Source organism: Solea solea, chromosome 11 (genome assembly GCF_958295425.1).
Source record: "Solea solea chromosome 11, fSolSol10.1, whole genome shotgun sequence".
Taxonomy (NCBI): domain Eukaryota; kingdom Metazoa; phylum Chordata; class Actinopteri; order Pleuronectiformes; family Soleidae; genus Solea; species Solea solea.
Window position 1 is genome coordinate 7,484,789 of NC_081144.1, and position 26,866 is coordinate 7,511,654.

Consider the following 26,866-nt stretch of genomic DNA (forward strand, 5'->3'; position numbering starts at 1 on the left):
AGATGGCAGCATAGTGCTTTTTTGAATTAAAAACTTACCTTCTTGGGACCAGTAGTCTTTATGGGGACCAAAACCTGGTCCTAATGAGGCAGCACTTCATTTCTAATGAACTGGTTAAATTTGGGGCTAAGATTTGAACTGGGGATAGGTTATTGACAGGAATGAGCATTAACTTGTCATGGTTAATGTGCGGTTTTGGTTAGGCTGCCCAAATGAATGGAGGTCAATACATAGTACAGCTGCGCGAGTCTGTATGTGTTTGTTTGTGTCAGAGGGGGGTTCATTTCAGTTGCTGTCCGGTGTTTAGCGAGATAGCGGCTAGCCTAGCAGGCTGCGCTATGCCAGCGGCGGCTAACGAGATGTACACAACCAGTGCTATGTGCAGTGCAGAGGTACCTGGTAGCTAGTACACGTTTATTTAAGGGGGAGAAAGAACCGTGTTACGGCTCTAAACGAGCCGCTAGAAGAAAATGGCCGGAATAATTAAAAAGCAAATCCTTAAACATTTGTCAAGGTAAGTGTCACCCATGGCTTTGTGTTAGCCGGTTAGCCCAGCTGCATATATGGTTGAAATATTACTGACTTGTCTTACAGCGGACGTTAGTATTTGGCATTTTCGTGTAGCTGCACCGATTTACACGTTGGTCACGTTGTGGTTGAACAGCGAGAGAAGGTTTGACATGGACAGTGAACGCAGCACTAACATCTCTACCGAGGCATCCCATGGTTAATTAGATTACTCTTGCTAAGTGTGTATGTGTACATGTCTGTTGTAGGTTTTGAGGGCAAATGATGGTTCAAAACCATCACTGTGAGGACATGTCCACGTTGTGATGACATTTGCTTTCAGAATTAGGTGTAGGTAAGGTAAGGGTTGGGGTCAGACATTTAGTTGATGTGGTTAAGTTAAGGTTATAGGGACTGCATTGTGTCTAGAAGTGTCCTCAGAGCTATATAGAGACAAGTGTGAGAGTATATGTTACATATACTGTCTTCTAACACACATGACGTTAGAAAGCTGATGTCATATATTCAATAGGTAAAATATCTGTCTACTCATACCAAACTGCATATTGTCTTTTTATACCACTTATTGGTCCAGAGCCTTACATATTTTAGTTATTTTACAGGAATGTGATCTAGATTTCTTTTACTTGAGACCCACTTTTTCAAGATGACAAACAATTTTGACCCAATTCAGACTGCCTTGGAGAAAGCAAAGTGTCTTACAATTCTACTGCAATGTTTGAATCAGTAAACCAGTAAACCAGTCATTTCCAAGACACATATTGTGTAGCATGCAAATCTTAAGTCTAAATCTAAAAATGTTATTTATAATATAATTATTTATTAATCTTTTTATTTTTTATTTCAGTTTTCACTTCCTCTACATACAGTATAATGCTGCTGCTCAGCAGACAATTACAGCCTGTGTTGTTTTCTGTTGCTCTCATGAAAAAAAATGTATTTTGGATTGAGAGCAATTTTGAAAGGTCCCTTTTACATCAGCTATATGGGATTAAAGTTGATCATGTACGAGTGTGGACAGAAAGTGTGTGATAAATCAGAGGCTTTCTATTTGACTGTTACTTTGCTCCTCTCTTGTTTCTGTCAATGAATAATTAAAAAATTGCTCGTACCAGATAGAACACACTGCACACATCCATGTCAGGTACACGTGGAAACTCATCCATGCTGCTGGTCATGCATGTATGTAAATAAGCTTTTTATTTCAAACCAATCATCTCTTCGGCCTTCTTGCATCCTTCTGTCAGAAATAATAGCGTCAAACCATTCGAAGTTCACTTTATTAGTCTCTGCTATTTGTATCAGTAGTTGACTCAGTGTGCAGTTGCATCCTTGATCGTAATAGAATAATACAGGCAGGGAGTTGACCAGAATATTGTATTGTACAGCCAGTTTTAGCTCTGGTCCTTCCCTGACTACAGAGAGTCGTAAATGCCAAGAATTTATGAACAACTTTACAGCCATTTAGCTTTTTTTTTACTGTAAATATACAGACTTATCCCTTCGTTCATTTTTAAAGAATACTTTTGTTATTGTTTAAAGCAAAATTGTTGTGCTCTGGGGCCACATGGTGGTGTAGTGGTTAGCACTCTTGCCTTGCAGTGAGAAGACCCGAGAAAACATGCAATATGGGGATTAGGTAAATTGGACACCCTAAATTGACCATAGGTGTGAGTGTGAGAATGAATGGTTGTGTGTGGCCCTGCGATGGACTGGCGAACTGTCCAGGGTGTACCCCGCCTATCGCCCAATGTAGCTGAGATTGGCTCAGCACCCCCCGCGACCCTCTGGTGGAGGATGAAGCGGTAGATGATGACTGACTGACTGACTATTGTGCTCTGTCTTATAGATAGAGGATACGCAAGGCAATGTGATGGTGTCAGTTAAAGCCTGAGATGCTTGGCTGACAAGCATAAACACTTGAGAAATGTGTCTTACAAAGAGTAGGTTGAGTAAAACTTTTATGTCCCTACCCCTTTCTTCAAGGAACGCCTGTCTGTCCATTTGTCTGTTAATTGCATAACCGTCCAATAGTTCGCCCAACAGGCTTCAAACTTGGCCAGTACTTTTGCCTATGACAGGAAAGAGTACCGTCCTTTGATGTCTTCAAATTGATTTCCCATCTTTCATTTTTGTATTAAAGTATAGTTTTAAATTCTTTTGATGTAAAATGTGATATCACAGTTGATGAACAGGGCGTGGTGCCACCCATCTATAATCTGTCTGTCCATCTGTTAACCGCAAAACTGTTAAACAGTTTGCTTGACAGACTTCAAACTTGGTAGGTGACCTACTAAGGGCACCAGTGTGTGCGGAGTGGTAGGAATGTGACGGATGTATCGCTAAATGAGCTGCTTCCACATTGTTGTACCAATAGAGAGAGAACACACCAGGCAATGTGCCTTGCAAATGATGCTGAGTTAGTGGCCCAGATGTGTGTGCTGTACTAGTTATTAAATCCAATTGCCAATTGCCAATTGCAACAATCAGTCTTTAAGTAGTTGAAAACACAGTAGTCTTTGTTCAGATGTAGGTCTTAATCATGTATGCCACCAAAGCACCTTTTTATTGTCTTGTGAACTAGATTTGAAGCCTGACTCATATGTGTGTGTGTGGGAGACAGTGGGTAAAAACTATATGTTAATTTAAGTAATGCAGTGGCCCAGATTCTTCAACTATAGGTCGTTGTTTTGTTGCTACACAGCTTTTCACTGACTTATCAGGTTTATCAGGTACAGCATACTTCTGTAGGCCAAGCAGTGTTAACGTTTTTAACATACTGGATCATGTTTACTTGTCTTCAGTCTCAGAGCCACAGTCTAGGTTTCTTGTGATATGTATTCTTTGGCTTTTTGCCTCTCAGTGGATGACAAAAATGTGGCATGGATTTGTCACATGGTGAATGCAAAATAAAAAGTACTTGACACATCAATTTGTCCCACTACTGTGATATTTACCTTGCATGTGGTGGTTTATATGATATCTATATGCTTTATCTATATGATATCCCATAGTAGGATTACAGCTGTATGACCTGGCTATGGGAGGCTACTACACTTTTTCAGGATGACTGATTCTTTTGCACTGCTTCACACCTTAGTCAAGCTGCATAATGCTTTGTCTCCCACATCATTGGTGACATACTATGCTTGTGTTTCCCTAATAAAAGCAGTTGCATTAAACTCTTACAGAGTCAATGTGTGTTCTAATCATAAATGCATTTATTTTAACATTTTATCTGCTTCCATTTCTCAGGTTCACCAAGAATTTGTCCCCAGACAAGATCAATTTGAGTACGCTGAAGGGGGAGGGGCAGCTGTCCAACCTTGAACTCGATGAAGAGGTTCTGCAGAACATGCTTGACCTCCCTACCTGGCTGGCAGTCACTCGGGTCTACTGCAACAAAGCTGCCATCAGGGTATGTTTTATTGACTAGTCAAACCTGATAATGCAGCTGGTCTGACGAGGTTCCTGTTCTTCTGAAACTAGGCCAGGGGTCCTGATGTAGAGTCTTAGGAAAGAGGCAGAGACCTTGCCACAAAGATTATCTTTTCTAGAGGCACTTTTGAGGACATTATGATCTTCCAGTCAAGCACTGGATGATGATAACAGGGCGACAAGCCATGATTCAGAGGGACACAAAAGGCCAGAGGCAAAAGTGATCCTGAGATATACTGGTTGATGTACATTGAGCTGTGGGGATGCCTGGTTTGTGTTTGGAGATCATAATAACACTGCATGTATAAACCAGTCAGCGACCCGGGGTTTTGTGAAAGGCGCTTTATAAATCTAAGTCATTATTCATTATTTTTATTATTATTAGTAAAATTAAGTAATACCATTCACTTTGTTGTTATTAAAGTGCTTATATATTGTGTATAAATACACGGTTTCCTTAAAGGAGCTGTAAACAGGAAACAATTTCCTTTATGTTGTAAATATTATACGTTATGCATGTTGTAGGTTATTCTATATCATGGTTTACTGACTGAATATTCAAACCCTTAACTGTTATACAGCCACTTATAATGTTTTTGTAGCATTTCCTTTTTTCCTGTCAATACATGTGATAACTGTTCTCCATCTCTCTCTCCGTCCCAGGCTTACAGATGTGATATCTCAAAAATTCAGAGAGATAATTAGTCAGATATTTAGACACAAATTCATCGGATATTGGTGGTCACTGGTCCTGTTTTGCTACGGTGACTTAGTATTCTGTGAATGCAATGTATCCTAAAGGTTTTTTTGTTTTTTTTTCATCTGGTAAACTGTTCAAGAAAGGTCACGCTTTGACATCTCCATTCCTTGGGGTGATTTGTTCAAATTTGCTCCAAATAATTTGGCTTAAGCATGGCCTGATTAGTGCTTTGTGGTCAATGGTCAAAGTCACTATCCTCTTAAAGCATGTTGGCCATTAGTTAGACTTTATATGATGATCATGCTAGATTTTGAGGGTCAAAGTTGAGGGTTTCTCTGATGTCATAAAATTAGTTTTTAGTCATATCATACGAATCCTTACAGCAATAAAGACACATTTTCAGATTAATGTCTAATATGGCAGTGATATGAACTTTACATCTAAGCTCTTAAAGGTCGACTTGACTAGTCTGGTACAAAATAATGTCGTATCAGTGATACAAACACATGTTCATTGGCTTCAGTATCTTTTGACAGTGTGATATTTCAGCTTCACAGGGAGTTATTGTTTTGTCCTGGCTTCATGTTGTGGGAACTCTGTGCTCACAGTGAATGATAACCAGTGTAGAATGCTGTAGCGTGCTTGTGACTGACTCTCTTGACCTTGCTGTCCTTTCTTTTCAGATACAATGGACAAAGTTAAAAACAAGCCCCATCTGCTTGGTAAGTAATAGTTATTTCTGTCCTCCAGATTTGTTTCACATTATGCTTCCCAACCCTCTTTATATGTAGATAAGCTGACTGTAACATGCAGAGGTTAATTGAATAGGTATGAGTGAAGGATTGTTCGCCTCACTTGGAGGATAAAGTGGGAAATCATGAATGAATGAATGAATGAATGAACGTTGACATGACTATAACAGTAGTTTTGTTATTTTACGACACCATAGGCTGTGTGTTTTGTGCTGTTTGTACTAACCCTCTATTTATCCTTGCACATTTGTATGCTGAGTTTTACTTTCTTTTTTTGTGCAGTTTTTGGATAAGGTAGAGGTAGAGATGAGGACATGTGAAGAGCCACGTCCACCCAATGGCCCCTCTCCTATAGCTATTACAGCAGGCCAGAGGTAAGCCTGCATTAAGCATGAGTCAACCTGATGTATGTGGTGATGAATACTATACTACGTAACCATGTCATTCATGTGGTAAACAATGCCTTTGTGCATGTTGTGTTTTTACAGTGAGTATGGCTTTGCTGAAAAAGTGGTGGAGGGCATGTCAGTGAGGATCAACTCTATCACCATCAAGGTGCAGGCTCGTGCCTTCCACGCCTCGTTTGAGCTTTGGCAGCTACAAGGCAACAGCCTCAACCCAAAATGGCAGCGCAGTGACCTCCGCTACACCCGCGTCACTGACCCAAAGAGAGGAGAGGTACAGAGCAACAGACCTCCCTTACTTATTCTGAAAGCTGTGTGTAAAGCCCAGCTAGATGTAATGGTGCTACCACAGAGCATGGAGTGCTCATTAAGGCTTAAGTAAATCATTTAATCAAGCCTACTGTTTTTGTCTTTATTAGCTGAAGTAACTTGATTGTGATGAACAGCCCTTCATAATGCAGTCTTATAATCCACTTAAAAGAAAAGGCTCTTTCTCGGTTTGTCTAAAAATGCATTAGCCTTACCACACCATTACTAATCAGTTTACAAATGTCGTAATAATGTTGTGGTTGTCTTGTTATTTTGTCTTGGGCCGTTTTGTCACAGTTGAATGATTCTGTTTTGCTCTATTTCCATCAGGTTTTGACATTTAAAGAAATTAACTGGCAGAGTCTACGAATTGAGGCAGATGCCATTGAGAGTGATGACCAGGACCTTGGTAGCACCCCACTACGTCTCATCACCAACCAAGGACGCATTCGCATTGCACTTAAACGCAGGGTAGGGCTGTGTTTCTACCTGTCATGTACCGTGAGTGGAATGTGTTTGATCACACATATGAAGTCATTAACTCTTAATTGTTTTATCTAGATAAAAGACTGTAATGTGTTGGCATCGAAGCTGCATTTTATTCTGGACGACCTGCTGTGGGTGCTGACGGACTCTCAACTCAAAGCTATCATTCATTACGCCAAATCCCTCAGTGAGGCCATGGAAAAGTCTAACCAGCAGAGGAAGAGCATGACTGCGGAATCTCTGCAGGTACTTCTACCTGGAACAGATTGCTGCTTTTGTTGAGTTATTTAGTGTTTGGCTGAAAAATAATACATGACTTCATACAGTATTTTTAATGGAGGATCTAGACCATTTTCAGGCCTGCAATATCTAAACTTAATCATATGCAAGAAAAATAAAATGACACAATGAATGTAGATTATACTAAAAAATACATAAGAAATGCAGCTATAATACAGTCACTTGATCCCGTAATAAGTGTATAATAATATTAAATATTATATTATAATATTACATATAATTGTAATTAAAACAACATTGGTTTGCAATTATATGTACATTCATACCGCATCCTCTCACTCAAGTCTCAAGTTTGTTTTGTTTCCCTATGAAATTTTAGATTCTTACACCTTCTGTTTTATTTTTTTTAGACCGCTCCTCCATCCCCCAGCCTCCACAGCCTGTGGTCGGAGCCTCCACCTGCTCCTTCTGGTACCCCCAACAACACGAGTCAATACTTTGACCTCTATGATGTCAAGGAGTCTTCTTATCACACCTTCATATCTCGCTTGGACTTACACGTATGCAACGATAGTTCTTCAGTGGATGAAGGTTTGTTAACAACTCATCACGTTTTTAAAATGAGTTCTCTTGAATCTTCTGTATAAACACATCTTGATAGTGAACTGCTAAGTATTTGAATGACAGTTTCTTCAAAGGTGGTTTTAACGGCTGTAATATAATATTGCACAGATGAGCCTCCCCCTCCAGGCTCGCAGGGTGCGATGCAACTGACTTTCAAAAAGCTGGGTTTTGACTACTATCCAATCCACAGACCTGGTGAGTTTGATAAGTGTCTTTTTCTGTGACTGCAATTTACTTGCGGTTTATCTTGAGGCCTAGCAGATTACTGGCTTAGGAGAGTTTTTGCAGCACCATTATTCTTTGTGGAATTTCTGAAGTGTAGAATGTAGAACAGCAACCCCTTTATGACCTTTATGCTCAGTTTAAACAAAGTTTTAAAAAGGCTTGATTTAGTTGTTTTACTGTGTACAACATCAACACTGGGTTTGAAATGAGTGTTTCAGGGTTGTAACAGGGGTTGTGACTTTACTACATCTAACTGTTGCAGGCTTGAATGAAGAAGTACTTTTAAGAATTTTATATTTTCATATATCAGTATGACAATGCCAGTCCACAAGATTACAATATTTCAACAACTGGATAGGTATTATACAGATATTCATGGTGCATTACTGTGCGATGCCAAATTTACAAATTTACAGCTTCAAATCAGAATGAATGAAAAAGAAGTAATATACACCAAAAGTAAACATTTAGACTTGACTGCTGAATTATTACCTCTTTTTGAATACAGCTGATGGATGTCGACACTGGGAGCGTCACAGTGGAGCCATGGAGGCTCAGGCTCAGTGGGCTGGGAAACTGCTGCAGGAATACCAAAGGAGAGTAGAGTCCTCTGGATTCCCAGGGCCGCATACTGAGGTGCCTCAGCCGACCAAGGACTCTCCTGCAAAGACGGTGCAAGGTAGGGATGTAGACTTAATGTAAAAGGCTTGTAATTTTATAGAAATTCTGTTTATTGTATCACTGTAACATAAATACAATTACACAGCTACAGTACATCTTGTCCACTAATCATACATCGTTTTGATCCTAATCTTAAACACTAAACAGCTGTGTGTGTGTGTGTGTGTGTGTTTGTGTGTTTACTCTCCCATATATGTGTTTTTAGATGGACAGTCCAGTCCCAAGTTTAACACTACTGACAAAGGGCAGGGAACCAGCAGGAACCATATGACAGCTCCTACAGGCTCATCACTAAAGAGGCTGCGATCTAGCTGCATCGTGGTTAGGATGGATGATGTGGACATTCACCAGGCAAGTTTTTATCAGTTGCTTTGGTCATCCTGCCCTAATAAAAGCTTTGTCAGCAGTCAGCAGCTTTACTTTAATTACTTTAGCTTAAGACAATTTTCCATATATGTCAAATCATGAGAGACTGAGAAAACCCCTTCCACTTCTAATTTCACTCTCTGGTCTGGTTTTGCGTTATTGCTTTGAATATTTCACACTTTTACAACAGAATGTCATTGTCACGGTTATTTTTAAGTTAGAAAGTACGTGTAGTTCCTCATTTACGAGGATACGTAAATACGTTTTGTGAAAAGACATGACGGAAATTTGCGCACAGGTGCTTTGGTTCACACTTCTGCTTTTGTTGAGAAAATAAAAAACACCACATATTTAATTCAATTCCCCTTCAATGTTCAGGTGTCTACGAGGGGCCGCCAGAATAAGAAGACACAGTCTTTGTTATCCTGTAACCGTAAAGCTCTGCATCTGCCAGACAGCATACCAGCGGTTCATCTGCAGTTCACTGAATACTACTTTCCTGACAACCCAAGTCTCTCAGGTATTACACAACTAAGCTCAAACTTACTCAGGCCTGCACACATGAGAATGAGTTTTGGAGAATCTGCAAAGGTTTTGTATTATATTGGCTTTTTATTCACACAGAGCTGGCATTTTGGGAGCCCTAAAATGCTATTTTTGGAAATCGCGTCCCAGAGTCCCCTCTCTTGCGTTTTAGTGTGCAACAATGATGTCATAGCCTCACCTATCGTTTAGAGTCAAATGTCTTCATGTGTATGAAGACATTTCTTCAAAAGATACCTGGATGAGGCCCTAGTCACCTCCTAAATTCTATTTGTAATTCTTTATGTGGTTATCAGAATTTACGTAAATGTGGAATTTATGATCTAGATTGAGTCAATATATCTTGCTTCGCTTCCAGTGCCCACCTCCAACTTGTATGCCCAGCTGAACAGCCTGCAGCTGTGTGTGGACCCGGCGAGTATACTGTGGCTCAGTCTTTTTTCCAGGGGTTTACTGCACACACTGGACCAGGTCAAAGCTTTCTACCATTTACAGGACAGCAACAAGGCTGAGGAGCATGTAGACATCCGAATGGATGCAGCTCAGCTAAAGGTGAGTACAGAACTGTTTTTACAGTTCATGTTTGTGATTTACTTTTTTAAAACCAAAGTATTTATTTAACATTGTTTTGTGTTCATTTCTGTAGTTAATAATGCCGTTGGATTCTTCCATATTGGATCACCCTGAGCGTCCACAGTCCCTATGCATTACTGTTCCCCAGATGGTTCTCAGCAACACTCGCCACTGCCCCCATGGCTCTAGAGCTGACCTTAATTCTATCTATGACAAGTTTGCCAGCTTCTCTTTCTTCCAGTCCACACCACCCTGTTCTTTCCCTAGAGAACAAAGTGCCTTCAACCCCATTCCCTCATCCTTCCTCTATCACTCCAAAGAGACAGAACCCCAGAATCTGGGCAGAAAGCAGTTACGATCCCAGGATGTCTGGTCACTCAGTCTGTCCCGCGTAACCCTAGGTTTTGATGGAGCTCGACGATTCCCCAAAGGCAAGACCCAGCCTTTTGTTGAGCCTTTTGCCATGTCCGTGTGGATGTGTCAGCCTACTGCCTTTCAAAATGCTTCATTGTCTTCCTCCTCCTGTCCAAGCGGAACCCAGAAGCAGTCTTCAGAACAGGAAGGTGGTTCACTTGCCTCAATCCACTTCCTGGTTCACACCATCACTCCACTGAAATTGTGGCTCAACCATTACCAGTATGTTGCACTGTTGAGAATGAAGGATGCCATGGCTCGGTTGGGGTCGGAGTTGGGCCGGGATTTACAAGATGTTAAACACACTCGTGGCCCAAAGACAAAAGCTGCTACTGTTTGTGTTGCGCTTGTAATGGACTCAGTAGAATTAGGTCTCCTGTTGCCCCCAGTCAGCTCAGAGCCAGAGGAAGAGGTCCCGCACACACCAGAGACGGACAGTCCAAGCCTAACGGACTCTGACATTTCCCCATCTCATCACTCTGTAGATGTGGCCCTTGAGGACAGTGGGTTGGAAAACGGCATCTCCTCTGTCAACACAACTGTCACTACATTTGATCAGGATGAACAAGATGGGGTGGTAGAGGAGGCATGTGAGGCTGTGGAGGAGGGACTGGAGGGGGATGGCCTTAAAGCTCAGGGGGACACTGCTGTCCTCTCACCCTCCATGTCACCTGGACAGTCCCCTGTCCTCTCCCGTGAGCCGTCCACGTTCAGTCTGGAGGGAGAGCTGTCGAGCGCCATTAACGTCACCAAGGACGTGACCAAAGATGCCCTTAGTGCCTCGCTGGACCTGACAAAGGGGGCGTTTTCAATAACAAAAGATGCGTTTAGCATCCTGAGTCGTGGCTCAGGGATGAGCAAATTGTTCAGTCCACAGGCAAAGTAAGTGCTATTCTCACCTGCTGGGCTGTTGGTAACATAATAATGTTAGTGTGCCTGGAAACCATACTGTGCACAGCATGCCCCTCAACGACTTAGTGTTTTTACACCGTTTGTGTGTTTGTGTGTGTTTTCAAAGGGAACAGGTCCAACGCTCAGAGGTGTCCTCCCCCACGTTAGCCGCCAGCTCGCGCCACCAATCCATGAAGCAGTCGCCTTCTCAGCATTCATTTGATAGTGCTATCCTGGAAGGCAGCCTACCCGATGAAAATCTTTCTGTGGATAGTGATGTCAGCGACAATTTTGTCGTTCTTATGGACTCGGGTACATAAAATGCTGTGAAGTTTCCAAAATGTCACATAACTACTAAGGTGCCATGTGCTCACAGGTTTGTATGATGTTTCTAGAGTCCGGTATGGAGTCCATGCATCACAAACGCACTCCAGCTGGCAGCCGGGGAAGTCCAGCCCCTGGGACTGATGGAGGTTCATCAGCTGACCTCAGCAGCTCCCTCTCCCAAAGCACTGAGGATGTGTCTCAGGACATGGTGGGTTTTTATGTGCATTTTAAAATGTCCGACACAGGTATATACAGATTTCATAGAGCTGAGTATATCATATATATATATCATATATCAATGAATGATTAAATGGAAGTGTTCTCTTCAGTCCTCAGTGTTGTTACTGTTGATAAGTGGAACGGCCTTTACCATGGAAGTAAAGGGAGAAGACCAAGTTGTAGCTGTGGAAGCCCAAAATCTGAGGCCTGTACAGCTGGGCACTGTCAGGGTGTCTGACCTGCTGGCTGGTCTCATACAAGGTGAGCTGGATTACTGTTGATGCACTGTAAATGCACCCAATAAAAACTGATAATAATTTATCCCTAATATATTTTAAACAAAAGTAAAATTATATCACACGTATAACCAAAAAAAAGGACAGTCTTGAGAGCACATTTACAGATGGACCTTTTCCGATGTGTCTGCAGCTCCAGGTGGACCAGTCCAAAGGCAGGATAGGTTGGGGAGCAGGGGCTCTCCGGTGCTGCGGCTGCGTGCAGAAATGGGTCCCTCTGCAGCTCAGCACTCTCTTATGTCTGAGTCTTTGGGCTTTCTGGATATGAGAGTGCAAGACTGCCAGGCAGAGTTATTAGCCTCCACTGTGGCTAGCATTGGGCCTTTTCTTGAAGACGAGTTTAGTGTTGATGGTCAGCCAATGAAGTTACACATGAGCAACGTCACCGTCACCATGAAGGTTGGTTGTTTGTACGGCAGTGTGAATTTTTGTTGTTGTTGTTGATGTTGTTTGGTATTTGTGAACAGAAACATTATTTGTGTCCTTTATCTGTCGAGCAAAAACAGACCTGACTGAGGGAGTGTTTTCGTGTATACAGCAGCAGCGCAGGAGAACGTGTCCCACCAAAATGCTGAATGACTGTTTTCAGAGCAGCAGAATTCACTTCTGAAACTTTGTGTTGGCACGTCTTTGTGTTTTCCGTCCTACACAAATCTAGGACTGAAAACAGCCGTCTTGCTTTACTAGCTCAGTGATGCTGACGTCTCCTTCTGTCTCGACATAAATAACATTGGTGTGGGGCGTGGAAATGTTGCTAGGCGACAAGAGATCTAAACACGGCACCTACTGAGGAACATGGAGAGAGACGTGTATAATCAGAATGAGTTCTATATATATATATATATATATATACACTACCGTTCAAAAGTTTGGGGTCACATTGAAATGTCCTTATTTTTGAAGGAAAAGCACTGTACTTTTCAATGAAGATAACTTTAAAGTAGTCTTAACTTTAAAGAAATACACTCTATACATTTCTAATGTGGTAAATGACTATTCTAGCTGCAAATGTCTGGTTTTTGGTGCAATATCTACATAGGTGTATAGAGGCCCATTTCCAGCAACTATCACTCCAGTGTTCTAATGGTACAATGTGTTTGCTCATTGGCTCAGAAGGCTAATTGATGATTAGAAAACCCTTGTGCAATCATGTTCAGACATCTGAAAACAGTTTAGCTCGTTACAGAAGCTACAAAACTGACCTTCCTTTGAGCAGATTGAGTTTCTGGAGCATCACATTTGTGGGGTCAATTAAACGCTCAAAATGGCCTGAAAAAGAGAACTTTCATCTGAAACTCGACAGTCTATTCTTGTTCTTAGAAATGAAGGCTATTCCATGCGAGAAATTGCTAAGAAATTGAAGATTTCCTACAACGGTGTGTACTACTCCCTTCAGAGGACAGCACAAACAGGCTCTAACCAGAGTAGAAAAAGAAGTGGGAGGCCGCGTTGCACAACTGAGCAAGAAGATAAGTACATTAGAGTCTCTAGTTTGAGAAACAGACGCCTCACAGGTCCCCAACTGGCATCTTCATTAAATAGTACCCGCAAAACACCAGTGTCAACATCTACAGTGAAGAGACGGCTGCGGGATTCTGGGCTTCAGGGCAGAGTGGCAAAGAAAAAGCCATATCTGAGACTGGCCAATAAAAGAAAAAGATTAAGATGGGCAAAAGAACACAGACATTGGACAGAGGAAGACTGGAAAAAAGTGTTGTGGATGGATGAATCCAAGTTTGAGGTGTTTGGATCACAAAGACGAATGTTTGTGAGACACAGAACAAATGAAAAGATGCTGGAAGAATGCCTGACGCCATCTGTTAAGCATGGTGGAGGTAATGTGATGGTCTGGGGTTGCTTTGGTGCTGGTAAGGTGGGAGATTTGTACAGGGTAAAAGGGATTCTGAATAAGGAAGGCTATCACTCCATTTTGCAACGCCATGCCATACCCAGTGGACAGCGCTTGATTGGAGCCAATTTCATCCTACAACAAGACAATGACCCTAAACACACCTCCAAATTGTGCAAGAACTATTTAGAGCAGAAGCAGGCAGCTGGTATTCTATCGGTAATGGAGTGGCCAGCGCAGTCACCAGATCTGAACCCCATTGAGCTGTTGTGGGAGCAGCTTGACCGTATGGTACGCAAGAAGTGCCCATCCAACCAATCCAACTTGTGGGAGCTGCTTCTGGAAGCGTGGGGTGCAATTTCTCCAGATTACCTCAACAAATTAACAGCTAGAATGCCAAAGGTCTGCAATGCTGTAATTGCTGCAAATGGAGGATTCTTTGACGAAAGCAAAGTTTGATGTAAAAAAAATCGTATTTCAAATACAAATCATTATTTCTAACCTTGTCAATGTCTTGACTCTATTTTCTATTCATTTCACAACGTATGGTGGTGAATAAGTGTGACTTTTCATGGAAAACACAAAATTGTTTGGGTGACCCCAAACTTTTGAACGGTAGTGTATATATATTATCTAACAGACATTTGTTTATATTTAAATGTTACGCTTTACAGTTTTAATATATATATATAGTATGACATAGTACACACAATGGGGGATTATTTGGGTATTTTTAAGTAAATTTAATTGAATGTTTGGAAAGAATGTGATGTCTTGGAGTTTGCCAGTGTTAAGGTTTGCGAAGTAACTGTATCCCCTCTGTTTTTAAAGGATGACGGCCCTAGAAACTACCCTACATCCCCGCAACCGGTCCCCTCCACATTCATTGTAGATCAGCTTCTTCTTGAGCGCAGTGACGATGGCATCATGAGGCTCAAAGGTTGGTTAGGAAGAAAAAAAAAGAAGTACCTTTTGTGTTCTATAATTAATGTCAGTATTATGGATTCACCTCAGCAGAATAATCACATAACTGCAAAACCGAGAGTGCTCCAGCTTAAATCATATGTAACATATTTACAGAAAGATGAACAGGAAGTGAAGTTGTTCTAATTAAATCCTCAGCAGGTGCTCCTGTGGCTGCTCCGGAGAACATTAACAGTCCCTGCACCTTTCACCAGCAGACTAAGGTAGGGGAATACTAATATAACTGTATATTTTTATGGTTCAAGAGTTATGAGTCATACGAGCATGAGTCATGTTTTTTTAATGCTTTGGTTTGAAAAATACCCAAGTAGTAGTGTTGCATTATGGTTTCATTTTTTTCTTTTTTTCTTTCTTTTTTCTGTGGAATTAAATGAAATGTTTTACATAAAGGAGACCCATTAAAACAATTAAGATCAGGATGATTTTATTAATCAAATTTGATTGCTGTAAACTGGTTTTCAACCATACACCAATTCTGCTCATCCCAAATGTATACTGTCTTAGGAAAGTTCTAAGATAGACCGGTATTTCAGATTTATACTAATCTTTTTATACGAGAACCCGCTTTTTTTTATCGTAGCCTATTTCACTATGTAAATCAGAATAAACAGGAATTGGTGCATAATGTTTTTAACAGGTTTTTTTTACTGCCATTCTGTAAACCAAAATTTGACTTTCAAGAGATATGATGTTGATAAGCTAATTGTATGCATGTTATTTAAAACATTTATATAAATGGAAAATATTCAGCACATTTTCCATAGTGACCCACACAACCCTCCTGTGAGTGTGGACGCAGTCTCTGATAATGGCTTGGATAGAAAACACAGAGGTTTATTAAAGCACACAAACTTTGTGTCATGATATTATAATTACAGCAGTTGTTGTCACTTGGTTAACACCTGAGAATAAGCGGTGAAATACTGCTGTGTTTACAGAAACATGATCTGGAGTCGAAGCTTTCTGATTCCCAGGCTGCCCTCACCCAGGCCCTCGGTGACAGAGAGCGCCTCCTTCTGGAAGTCAGGAAGTATGACCCCCTGTTCACTCTCTGAGCTGCTGCCTTCTCCTCTGAGGGACTGTGATCAGATCTATCAGAACGAATGTCAGGAAATCACAAACACTGACACAAAGCATCTCTGGGTATCAGGTATGAAAAGAAAAGTTGGTGGTCACTTTCTTTTATCATGTTACTCATAAGATTACAGCAGATATCTTACAGGTACAGAAAGTGGAACTAACTTATCGGTACATTATTGGTACTACTTTTTAACTGTACAGTGTCAGTATTTCACACTGCTCTACTAAACACTAATTATTCTAAAATATTATTTTTTGTCTGGACAGTGAACTCATCGTGTGGTTTTCAGTGTTTGTCACAGCATGCAAGGGTAAAATAAAACAATCAGTAAGCTTTAATTCTCTCGTTTATATGCGTGTTTTGGAAGAGTTGAGTCAGTCGAATGCCTAAACTTCTTATTTACAGCACATGCACTGACACTGCCAGACAGCTGCTAGTCCATCGGCTCCTTCTATGAAACACACGTTACTGTAACGCATGCTTTGTGAACAGTGCTCATTTACACACAGCACATTGACAGGTACTGTAATGTTGACTTAACATAGAAATGTAGAACTCCTCTGTTTAAGTGTAAAATATATATATTTTTTAATTTATTATACTTTATATTTAGTATTATTAAAAATAGTATCCGCTGTTGTTGAATTGTGAGTAAAATGTGGGGGGGAAACATGACTTAAAAAAAAAACCCAACGAACTGACAGATGTGTCACAGTTTCTACCTTGAATATTTAATCACCACACTTATCAAGTTCTCATTGTTCTGACAAAGCAGGTTGAATCATTCCTCAGTGTTAAGTTATTCTCTAAGTTTTGAAAGGTCTTGAAATGTCTTCTGAGGATGAATGTCCCCTCAAAGACAACGCGCCTTTTGTTCTGTACCTGCAGTGGTGGCAGGCAGGTACACAGTAGCTATAGTATTGTTTTGTTTTTTTCTATTCTATTTCTAAAGGGGGAATATACCAGCAACCAACCAGAGATAGGATACTTGATCTTAAAAGTAGTTTTTGTAGCTTGCCAGGAAACGACTCAGACTGCTAGTGTGCATAAATTATCTCTGCACACATTGATCAGGTTTATTGATCAGACATAATGAACATGTTGCTTTACTTGTGTGTATTTTACTTTTTGTCAATCCACGTTTTTCTGTGAGATGAAATTGACCGGTGTATTGAAGCCATATCAATCAAAGAACATGATATTTTAAACACAGTAGTGCTACAGTACTGCTAATGGAAATATACACACTTATAAAATCTGTTAAATCCTGATCTCATAAAGGTCATCTGCTTGTTTAAATTTCCCTGACGTTCCTTTCTGATACATTTATTTATGCAAGACTGTTTGACAGTTAAATGTTAATTTTTTGAATTCTTTATTTCAAACGTTTTTGCACCAATGTGCAGTGGTTTGGTGGTTTTCCCCTTTGTTTTCCTGGTTACAAAGCTGTTTCATCTTCATGTTGTGAACATGGGAGACCTCTGGTGGCTATGACTTTCCACTGCTCATTTAAAGTATTTCATTTAATTTTTTTGTTTTTTGAAAGCTATGAATGACATAATTCATAAAGAGGAATGTAATATTTAAGCAATAGAGAGATCACTTTGATTGAACCAAATATGTGACAGAGAACAGTAACACTATACATACATTTTTTTATGTCTAATTCCTAAGATTACTGATAATGTAAGAAAACAAATGTACTTGTGTTAGTGTTTCCTTCTCAACTGCATGTAGACTCATAACATTCTCAGTCAGTCAGTGTAATATGGCAGAAATATTCCCCTTTAACCTCAGTATCGCTCGTAGTTGTGATCATCTTTTTTGGTGTTTTGTTTTTGCATGGCCTTGGTAAACAAAGACGTGGTGGTACGCGACATGTAGCTGTAAAATTTTAGCGGTTTCACCCTCCTCAGTCAGGCCTCAGTGTGAAGTAGCATCTTTGATCTGCAGACAAGCTGGTGCTGATATCTGTTACAAGAGACTTCCTTTTGCACTCCAGGGTTTCCTTACTTTACCTTCTTACCCAGTGTGCCATGAGAAAGGGCGCTGGACAGAGAAACTCTCTCACACTTAAAAGTGTGTTCTCTCTCTCCAAGTGCATGTACTGAAGTGATGATAAATATGCCTTGTGGATTACTTGCACATGTGTGGTAAATTCACTGGAAATTGCACTCATTTAAATGTTAATCATTGTTAAGGATTGCAAGAGTCCTTTTGAAATCTAACTAAGTGGTGTCGATGTTGAAGCTCATGTAGACAGTATTTTTTTGGTCATTTGTGTAGAATTACATTGAATTTTGTATTGTCTTTAACACTCCATTAAGACTAACATAAAATTGGTTCTGTGAACCAAAGCTGGTACATGGAGAATATTTTAAAAGTGAAATAATAAACGAATGGCTGAACACTTCTCAGTGTCTTTGGAATTTAATCAAACATGCATTTCTTAACATGGGAAAACAAGGTGTGCTCAAAGTCTCATTACAGCTGGTTTCTAAAGTGGGACTTGTATCGCAATGGACAAGTAAAACAAGCTCAATGATGACAGAAATAAGTTTCCTGTAAATCTAAAAAAGTTTTATTATAGTGTATGTCAGACATGAAATTTGATTTATACATAACTAATTTCATTATAACAATTTCACTGCTTTTTGCTTGTGTGAATTGTTCTAAATAAATCAAAATACAGTCCTTGGCATGAATCATTGCCTCTTAAAAATAAAAGTTGAAAACCATGAGATTCTAAAGCATTTCTCCAAAGTCGTTAATTAACTAAAGCAGGGACAACACATTTCACATTTTCACATATAAAACTGTATTTACAACCATAATACATGAGCTTTACATCTGTTTAACTGTGTCACATCAAGTGTCAAGATTAACTGTGGAAGGACCCAGAGTGTCAGATCTACTTCCCTGCCACTTTGACCAATCTTCAGGACTTCAGCTAATACTGAGCCTGGTCAGGTAGTGAAGGTTGACTGCAGTAAGGTAACTATGGTTTTATGTCAAGATTTCAATGGCACATATCTGTGTTTTCATCACAAATGTCTTCTTCTGACTCCATCACCCCAACACAATCTGAAACTCAGGTGCCTCAGTGAAAGAGAATGTTTTTAAACTTGGTGTTGGGGATCTGATCTCGGCTCTTCAACCTTCTCACTGCTTCTCTCATGTGTTTGGGCTGAAGTGGTGGTGTATCTCCCCACTTTTCACAAACATCCAATGCTATAAGCACAAGAAAACGAGATTACATGATCAAACTGCAGGGAAAAAGTCATCTTATTTATTCATACATCTGCCACTCACCTTCCTCGACAATTTCCCCAGCAAAAACCTTAGAAATACCAGACATGGCAATTACTACATTCTGAGACACTGATGATCCTGTTATGGACTGGATCAGCTGGAAAATGAGACATTAAATTAATTTGATAAATTCAAATATTAAATACACTTTGACCAAATCTATAAGCGACATACCCTCTTGATGGCCGCCTTAGGGAAGGCAGAACGTCTGTACATTTCATAGCGATTCAGCTGCTCCTCAGAAAAGGACGACACCAGCACCCTAAAAAGACACAGGAGAAGCAGGATGGTTGAGTTTTGCACAATATTTAAGAACATTTTATAGAATCGTATTTGACTCAAAATAAAATAGTCTTACTGCATCTTTTGTATTTCATCCTCATCCACCTTTTGTCGTTTCTCCTTCTTCTTCTCTGGTTCCACCTTCAGCCTTTTAGAGGCAGACTGACCAGATGTTCCTTCCTCCTCATCCTCTTGTGTTGCCGTCTCCTGCACAATGGAAGAGTACATTGTTTAGAGTGATTGAAATACAAATGGGTCCCTTTTTAAAACTAAATAAAACTCAACTCTTTAGCTCTGCTGTAGAGCCAGTCATTTCAAGTGCTGATGAAACAATTCGTCATTGATCAAATAAGGTAAACAAAAATAAATCCAAACTTGATCAAATATAAAGTAAAGACTATAGAGATCTGCTAATTTCAGCTTTATCTTTAACCCAGTTAATATTTAACGTTGAATTTTTTGTTTTACTGTGTGGCTATTTCTTAGGGAATAGTTTAGAACTATTTAGGCAGTGTTCCTGTACATGTATAAAGTGATGTATGTGTGGCTATTTGACTCTGAAAAAAAGATAATGAGAATAGTATGTCCTTTGCACAGCTGCAATCAAATTTTCTCTGGCGGAACAATACATTTTAATGATGATGATGACGTATCATGTGGAATTTGGTATGTTTTTATATTTTTGCTGAATAGTTAATGGTCCCCCACCTCCCTAAAAGCAATTAAGCATCAAACTCACAGGTTTATCCTCCAGTTTGAACTGATCTTGTGAGGACGCGTCTTTGTTTTCCTGTGCAGATGGTGCTGTGGCAGATACACCTTCAGTATCCTCAGATTTTGGGTGCTCCTCAGTGGCTGAGGTCGTTCTCTCAGATATGTTATCAACTTTGATCCGCGCTGGGTCAGCCATAATCACTCAGTTCCCTCTAACGATGGCTCCAAGCTCTGGAAACTATCAACGGGTTCATTATTAGTTTGTCTGACAGTGGGCTTTCTTCACAGCCTGTGACTGGAACCATACACGTTTTACATAAAAGCACCAGCAAATGAGTCACTTTCACCACACATGCATCGAAAAGTGGACAATTAGAGTTAAATACGCTCTTACCTTTTCTGTCAACAAAACGACAAGAGCTAGGCTAGCGGTGGAGCTAACCTAACGTTAGCTCAGTAATTGATGCTGGGTTGTAAAGATGTGAACCATTTAAATAACCAACAGTAACACATTCACCATGTGAATATATATATTTAGACAAAAGTCCAATGAATATTGTGAATTCACGCCGAGCACATCACTAGGCATATGTGTAATGATAGCTGCAAAGGCTATTTTTGGGCTAGCACTTGAATATCCGTTTCCGCTTTGAACAAACTTTATTAACATGGGTAACCAAAAACCATGGATGCCAAACACTGGTTGTATCAAACACAGTGATAAAACAGGTCAGTACAACAAAATCTAAAAGAACATGACTGTATATATGTTTTGTAATTACTTGTAAAGAAAAAAAAGGGCGGGGGTAAATATAATGTTTATTAATTTAACAGTTTACTTAATTATCCCCGCTCAGACTGGCATTACCTTCATTGAAATGTATATTTAAAATGAAGTTTAGCCTCTGATTTATGTTGACAACTAACAATGCAGATGAAACAAACCAAAAAAAACAAAAATAGTAGTATTAAAAATGCTAGGTTTAGAAAGTCGCTTTAGACCAGAGGTCTCAAACTCATGGTTAAACACATTGTTATCGTTAACTAAATATAGTTCCATGTCAACACAGACACTTTGATTTTGGAATTCTTTGAAATATCTATCATTATAATCATGATAGAATGTCATGATATAATTTTTAGCTCATATTGACTACCCCTACTGAATTGTTGCTTTTTCCCCAGAATAGTTTTCACTTGACTGGACTAGATGCTCGATGACCCCAAGGTCATTTGAGTTTGAGACCCCTGTTCTGGATACTAGGAGAGGACAACAGTCTTTCCTTCCAACCAGCCCCAACACAAAATGTGGAGTGCTCCCGTTTTAAAGGCTTTATGATAAATGCATTGGATTGGCCGAAACTAGATGCTTTTCAGGATTACAATATCCTTTTTTCAAAATAAAAGGTTAAAGCTGCGTATGTACAAACTTCAGACAAGTATACAACCCAAACTGAGAGCAGTGTCCCTTAAACTGGAAATCAGTGATTTGTTTTATTTTTTTACTCACATTGATAGTTTACAGTTAAATTTGCTGTTAGGTAAAAACACATGATTTATCCATCATTTCTGACTGAAAAATGTGAGTTCAGGACAATGTATGACAATTTAAAAAAAAAAAATCTGCAGCTTTTACTGGGAGGATTTTCACGTGTATATACCAGACTGTGGGCAGGTTAGCACAGCATCCTTCCTGTCATACTGCTTGATTTAATTTGTTCATAGACAGAGTTGTTCAGAAATTAAGCTATTTGGATTTACAGATCTTTACAGAGCTTTACATTTCTAATCTAACCATACAGTAACAGAATACTGAGACAAGGTAGTTTTGTTTATAAAGCACTTAAGGTAGAATCAATGTGCTGCAGAGAGAAACCAACCAACACAGAGACAAGATTGAAAGAACTCAATCAAAATACAATTCATAATATTTCATTTATTTATGAAAATTATTAGTAGTTTCCGCTACTATTTTCTGTAATGTTTTATTTTGAAAACCAGCTGCTGGCAACCCAGCTGGCTTCGTTTTCGTGCGTTTACCGTAACGTCTACAATACGCGAGCACTCTAAATTTCAACCCGAATGCTTTAAACTACGCAGAGACGAGTTAGTGACTGATGGCTTGACCGCGGTAACACAGTGGACGTGTAAAACGTCTGTCTTTTCCCTTATTTAGTTTACACAGTGAAGCTCAGGCACCATCTTGCTTACGCCCATCCACCTCTCCTGTGAGGCAGCAGGGGCGGGTGTGATAGGGATTGTGTATGTGTGTGTGTGTGTGTGTGTGAGTGCGAATGGTTTTCAGATTTGAGCAGCAGAAATAAAGGGCAGTTTCGAGGAAGTGACGGATTAGGCTCTGGGGACTGGTCATAGGAAGTTTGCTCGGTGGTAGTGCCGCGCTGCTGAACCAAACTTTTCCCCGTTGTGAGCGCTAGCAGCACCGAGGACCGGCGTGGAAGGACCCAGCGTCGGTGGGAAGTACACCGAGGAATCCATCTGTTGTCGGGAGAAAAGAAGGAGTCACTGAGGAATTTCACTCCTGTTAAACAATCCCCTCCCTTCCCCTCTCCTTATTCCCCCCGCGCCTCCCGTGTGTGTATTTTTTGGTTTTTTTTTTTTTTTGCTTGGATTCGTGATGGGGAAGGAGCAGGAGCTTCTCGAAGCGGCGCGCACGGGGAACCTGGCCGCTGTGGAGAAGCTTTTATCCGGGAAGCGACAGTCAGGAGGCGCCGGGAGCGGGTTGTCTGGAGCCGGTGGAAGTAGCAACAGTGGTGGCCACGGCGCCTCCTCTCATCCACTCTCCAGTCTGCTCAGGTAGGCTCAGGGAAAGGGAAGGAGAGGCGGGTATACCTGAACGGGGACCGCTCCCAACGTTGTCCCCGTCTATTATTATACTATTATTTATTCACTCATTTACAGTACTTTCAGTATCACTGTCCAGTGATAGAGTAATGACTTTGCATGGTCAAACAAACAGCCTGAACCAGTGAAGCGTTGAGGCAGTGGCATGCTTCTTTGTTAGCTCCCTGCCAGCGTTACTGTAATGAGCAGAAAAGAGTCTGCGATACAATTGTGCAACTAAACTGGATAAATGTGCTCCAAAGCCGCCCACGGTTTCTTTACACACCGGTGCACACATGTTTAATTAATAGCCTACGCATATAGTCTAGACCCGAACACTCAGTGGTGAAGGGGAATAATGAGAAAGCCAGATGTAACAAACGCACTTTTTAGCATTATTACTGCAACTCCTGGTTAAAAAACAGTGTGTTCACCTTACAAGGCAAAGACATTGGTGGGGGGCAACATTTCATCCATTTAATAGATGGTCTGCAATGCAAGGTTATTATTTATTTGTAATTTACAGATAAGAAGGCAAACTACAGCCAATACAGTATCTGTCTAAGTGTTAGGAATAAAATGTCTGATTTGGAGTGATGGTGAAACAGAACAGGACTTTTTTTTTTTTTTAAATGGGAGATATTAAAATTGGCTTTGATCCATGTTGCTGTCCTGAAGGAGTAGCCTGGCCAGGCCTTTTTCTAACATACACTCCTCCTAATGTTCTGCTGCAGGGTAATGTCAAGTAATTGGATGAAATAGATCTGATAACTTTTATTTTAGTCCTGCACATGTTATCTCAGTTAAATACACTCACCGCAACAGGGTTGTTCAATTTCCCTTGGGCTGCAAACGTATTGTTCGAAAACCATATGATGCAGTTTCATGATCATGACGAGCCATCGTGATTTATGTAATGTTTATACCCAACGAGAAAGAAAAGAGCAGCCTCATTGTTAAGAATTCCTCACTAATGTCATGTGCTATATATAGAACTGCAGAAGTGAACAATAGCTGTTGAAGATGTGGTGATAGTGCTGCATGTCTTTTCTATTTTAGTATTGAGCAAATGAAGGTGGACAACTGTCACTCAAAACGGAGTATTGCTGCTGTGGGAGCTCTTTTCCAGCTGCCAGCATCATAGGGGAAAGTGTTCAGGCGTAGCTCAAGGTGATGCAGCACCATGTTACTTAGTACAGGCCGTGCAATGAACTCAAGGTAATTAAATTAAACCCTTGAAATCGGAAATCCCACATCCAATTCAGAGAAGTCATGCAGTCAAGGCCAGGTCTCACAGATCTGTGGGTGGACTCTAGAGCCCACAGAGCCCGTTGTGTCATCTGCTTGGATTTGAGCAATCAATGTTTGGCAATGATGGCTCTCGGAAATGATTGGCCAGGAAATGAATTAACTAATGGTAGGTGGACTTAACTAGCCTTGTTGCTTTTAAACACATGGACCCATTGGACAGACTATTAGAATAAAATAATTTGTTTATTTGTTTATTGACCTCAGGAAAGCCTTGGGAATCACTGGCATTGTATACATTTGATTTAATTTGCATTATCAAAATGTCAATACTTGTATAGGCATCACAGTGGATTTCTACAGTGGCACCAGCTGGCTGTGTGTTTTTTTTCTTTGACCAGACTCTCTTTGTACCCTATTAATCATCCATTGTTGGAAATTTAGGCTTGTAATCCTGTCAAAGGAGATTTCATCTGTAGGAATGACAGGTTTCTTCATTACATTTACATACTGTGTTGGTTGTATTGTCAGTGTGAGGAGAGGGATGTCTGTTATTTAGGTCACTGCAGTGTTTTTACTTTTATTGAAGGAATTTCCTGTTGATGTTTTTATGTATAGTAGCACATTGGGCCTTATACGCCACCACACAGGCTGTGAATCACATTCATTAATCGTCTGTGAAGGTGTGTTGTGTTGTTGTGTGTATTTCCACTACCTTTTTAGTGTTCCTCCTCTGGAATGGGTTGCATGTCAAGACCTGTCGTGTTTTTGTAACCAAGCAGTTGTCGAGCTCTGCTCTGCGGAATGCCTACTTTCCCAGGAGGCTGTGTCCAAGCGGGAGGATCGCCACTGACCCCTGCATGTTTAACACTGTCACCGCCCAAAGCATTTGTTTTGAGGTGCTCTATTAACACCAAAATGAGCTGGGATCCCCCCTCCCCGTAACCTTTAGTACCACCATGCAGTGGTAGCTGCAGTTTGGCTGCTGTCAGAATCATTTTACCTCAACAAAATTGTGTTGAAACATTTAGTCAGTTTTGTGGCTTATTTAGGGGAAACATGCATTGCTGTGTGATGACGGTTGCCAGACCTCCGGACCATTTTTTGATCCCAGAGGTTTTCACCTCTTACCAGCACTTCCTTGCCCAGGTTGTCCAAACACAGGCAGCTGCTGTGGTCTGACCGGAGGTGAGACAAGTCCCTGGCAGGGAAAGTGCCTGCCCACTGTGGGGAAATTAACAAAGGAATGCATGGGGTTCGGGACATACACCCTGAGAGCTTAGCCAGATGTGGGCTCTTCTCCCAGCCTCACAGTTGTGTCTTTTGACCGACTGACAAAGTGTGGAGTGACATCTTTTCATATTCATATTAGTTCTTTCAAGACTATTATATACTCTTTAGTTTTAACTAGAAAATAGAGCCGTTACTTATTTAGAATTGGACCTCCTGATTTGAGAAGCCTCATTTAGACTGTTTGCAAGTGCAATAGGCAGAAACAAGTAGAGCTTATTGACAATTTTGGTGGCTCTTGAAATTTTGTTTAGCCTTTTTCTAAATACATTTCTGTCTGTGCGATTACTTGGTTTGCATTTTAAGTGGCTTTGGCTAAAATCCAGATGATTGCATCCCATTATAGTCCCAATTTCTGGCTCATCCCAGGGAAAGCCGTGCTGCCAGACTGGTGTCAACTGAAACCATATCTGCTGCGTAACAAATAGCACTTGCTCTCATTTAAAGAAGTAGCTTGTAGCTTCTCTGTTAATAAGATCTGTGTCTACTCAGTACGTTCACATGGCATTAGAAAAAAAATGGAATTACTGTGTTGTTGTTGTGTCTTAATACAACCATCACTGAGTTGCACTGAAGCTGATATGAGGTCTGAGCGTGCTGCTGCCACACCCTCTACACCATATCATTTCAAACTGCGTCTTACTGTCAGTGTCTTCAACTGCTTTTGTTTTATTTAACAGTTAGTCTGCCGGTTCATTGACATGATGCTACAAAAAACAACAGTATTGTTTTAGTCTGACTAAAACCAGACTTTAAAAATGCATGTAAACATGTTAGTCTGGCCTGAGAAAAATATAATCATTTCTCAGTGGGAGTAACACACCCAGATAATACAATTTAGAGTCAAATTACACTGTATATTGACTGTAAGTGTGAATATGAGCGTGAATGTTTGTTTGTCTCTGTATGTTGGCCCTGTGATGGACTGCAACCCGTCCAGGGTGTACCCCGCCTTTTGCCCTATGTCAGCTGTGATTGGCTCCAGCGGGGTGGCTCTCATGTGGAGGAAAGCTTGACTTAACTGTGCATGGAAACATACTAGGATCATATTGACTTATTTATCCACATGGCAGAGCCCCAAAATGCTATTTCTGGAAAACGGGTCCCAGGATGACAAAATAATCTCAAAACACCACTCTTGCGCCAATATGCAATTTTGGGAAATGGTGATGTCAGTCTCCGTCATTATCTTCTTCTCTTTGTGTTTGGAGTTTGTACACAGTGTGCAAGCTTTGAGTGCATGCTCCAC

The 26,866-nt window shown here is 40.5% G+C and overlaps 3 protein-coding genes across 4 annotated transcripts in view; 2 read left to right on the top strand and 1 right to left on the bottom strand.

Moving 5' to 3' along the window:
- The first annotated feature begins 89 nt into the window (after positions 1-89).
- On the top strand, positions 90-18,343 carry bltp3a (bridge-like lipid transfer protein family member 3A). Of its 2 annotated transcripts, none has more exons than XM_058642082.1 (21): positions 90-514; positions 3,784-3,946; positions 5,350-5,388; positions 5,701-5,792; positions 5,907-6,096; positions 6,462-6,602; positions 6,693-6,863; positions 7,268-7,448; positions 7,590-7,676; positions 8,215-8,385; positions 8,593-8,738; positions 9,132-9,273; positions 9,655-9,848; positions 9,943-11,165; positions 11,302-11,486; positions 11,570-11,709; positions 11,831-11,981; positions 12,150-12,415; positions 14,697-14,805; positions 14,991-15,052; positions 15,788-18,343. In XM_058642082.1, the coding sequence occupies exons 1-21, from the start codon at positions 471-473 to the stop codon at positions 15,902-15,904; spliced, it is 4,014 nt and encodes a 1,337-aa protein (XP_058498065.1). In that variant the 5' UTR covers positions 90-470; the 3' UTR covers positions 15,905-18,343. The 2 variants fall into 2 exon arrangements, with proteins under 2 accessions (XP_058498065.1, XP_058498064.1); XM_058642081.1 differs by having other exon boundaries at positions 91-514; positions 14,988-15,052.
- taf11 (TAF11 RNA polymerase II, TATA box binding protein (TBP)-associated factor) lies at positions 18,342-20,879 on the bottom strand. The gene is made up of 6 exons (XM_058642084.1): positions 20,633-20,879; positions 20,264-20,476; positions 19,601-19,731; positions 19,417-19,504; positions 19,243-19,339; positions 18,342-19,161 (listed from the first exon to the last, which is right to left on the bottom strand). The coding sequence occupies exons 2-6, from the start codon at positions 20,432-20,434 to the stop codon at positions 19,031-19,033; spliced, it is 618 nt and encodes a 205-aa protein (XP_058498067.1). The 5' UTR covers positions 20,435-20,476; positions 20,633-20,879; the 3' UTR covers positions 18,342-19,030.
- Positions 20,880-22,339: 1,460 nt separating this feature from the next.
- Positions 22,340-26,866, top strand: part of LOC131468195 (ankyrin repeat and SAM domain-containing protein 1A-like) — a 62,094-nt gene continuing 57,567 nt past the window's right edge. Inside the window, exon 1 of the mRNA XM_058642198.1 lies at positions 22,340-23,052. Coding sequence (XP_058498181.1) covers positions 22,874-23,052 — 179 coding nt within the window. The 5' untranslated portion in view covers positions 22,340-22,873. The remainder of the gene's footprint in view (positions 23,053-26,866) is intronic.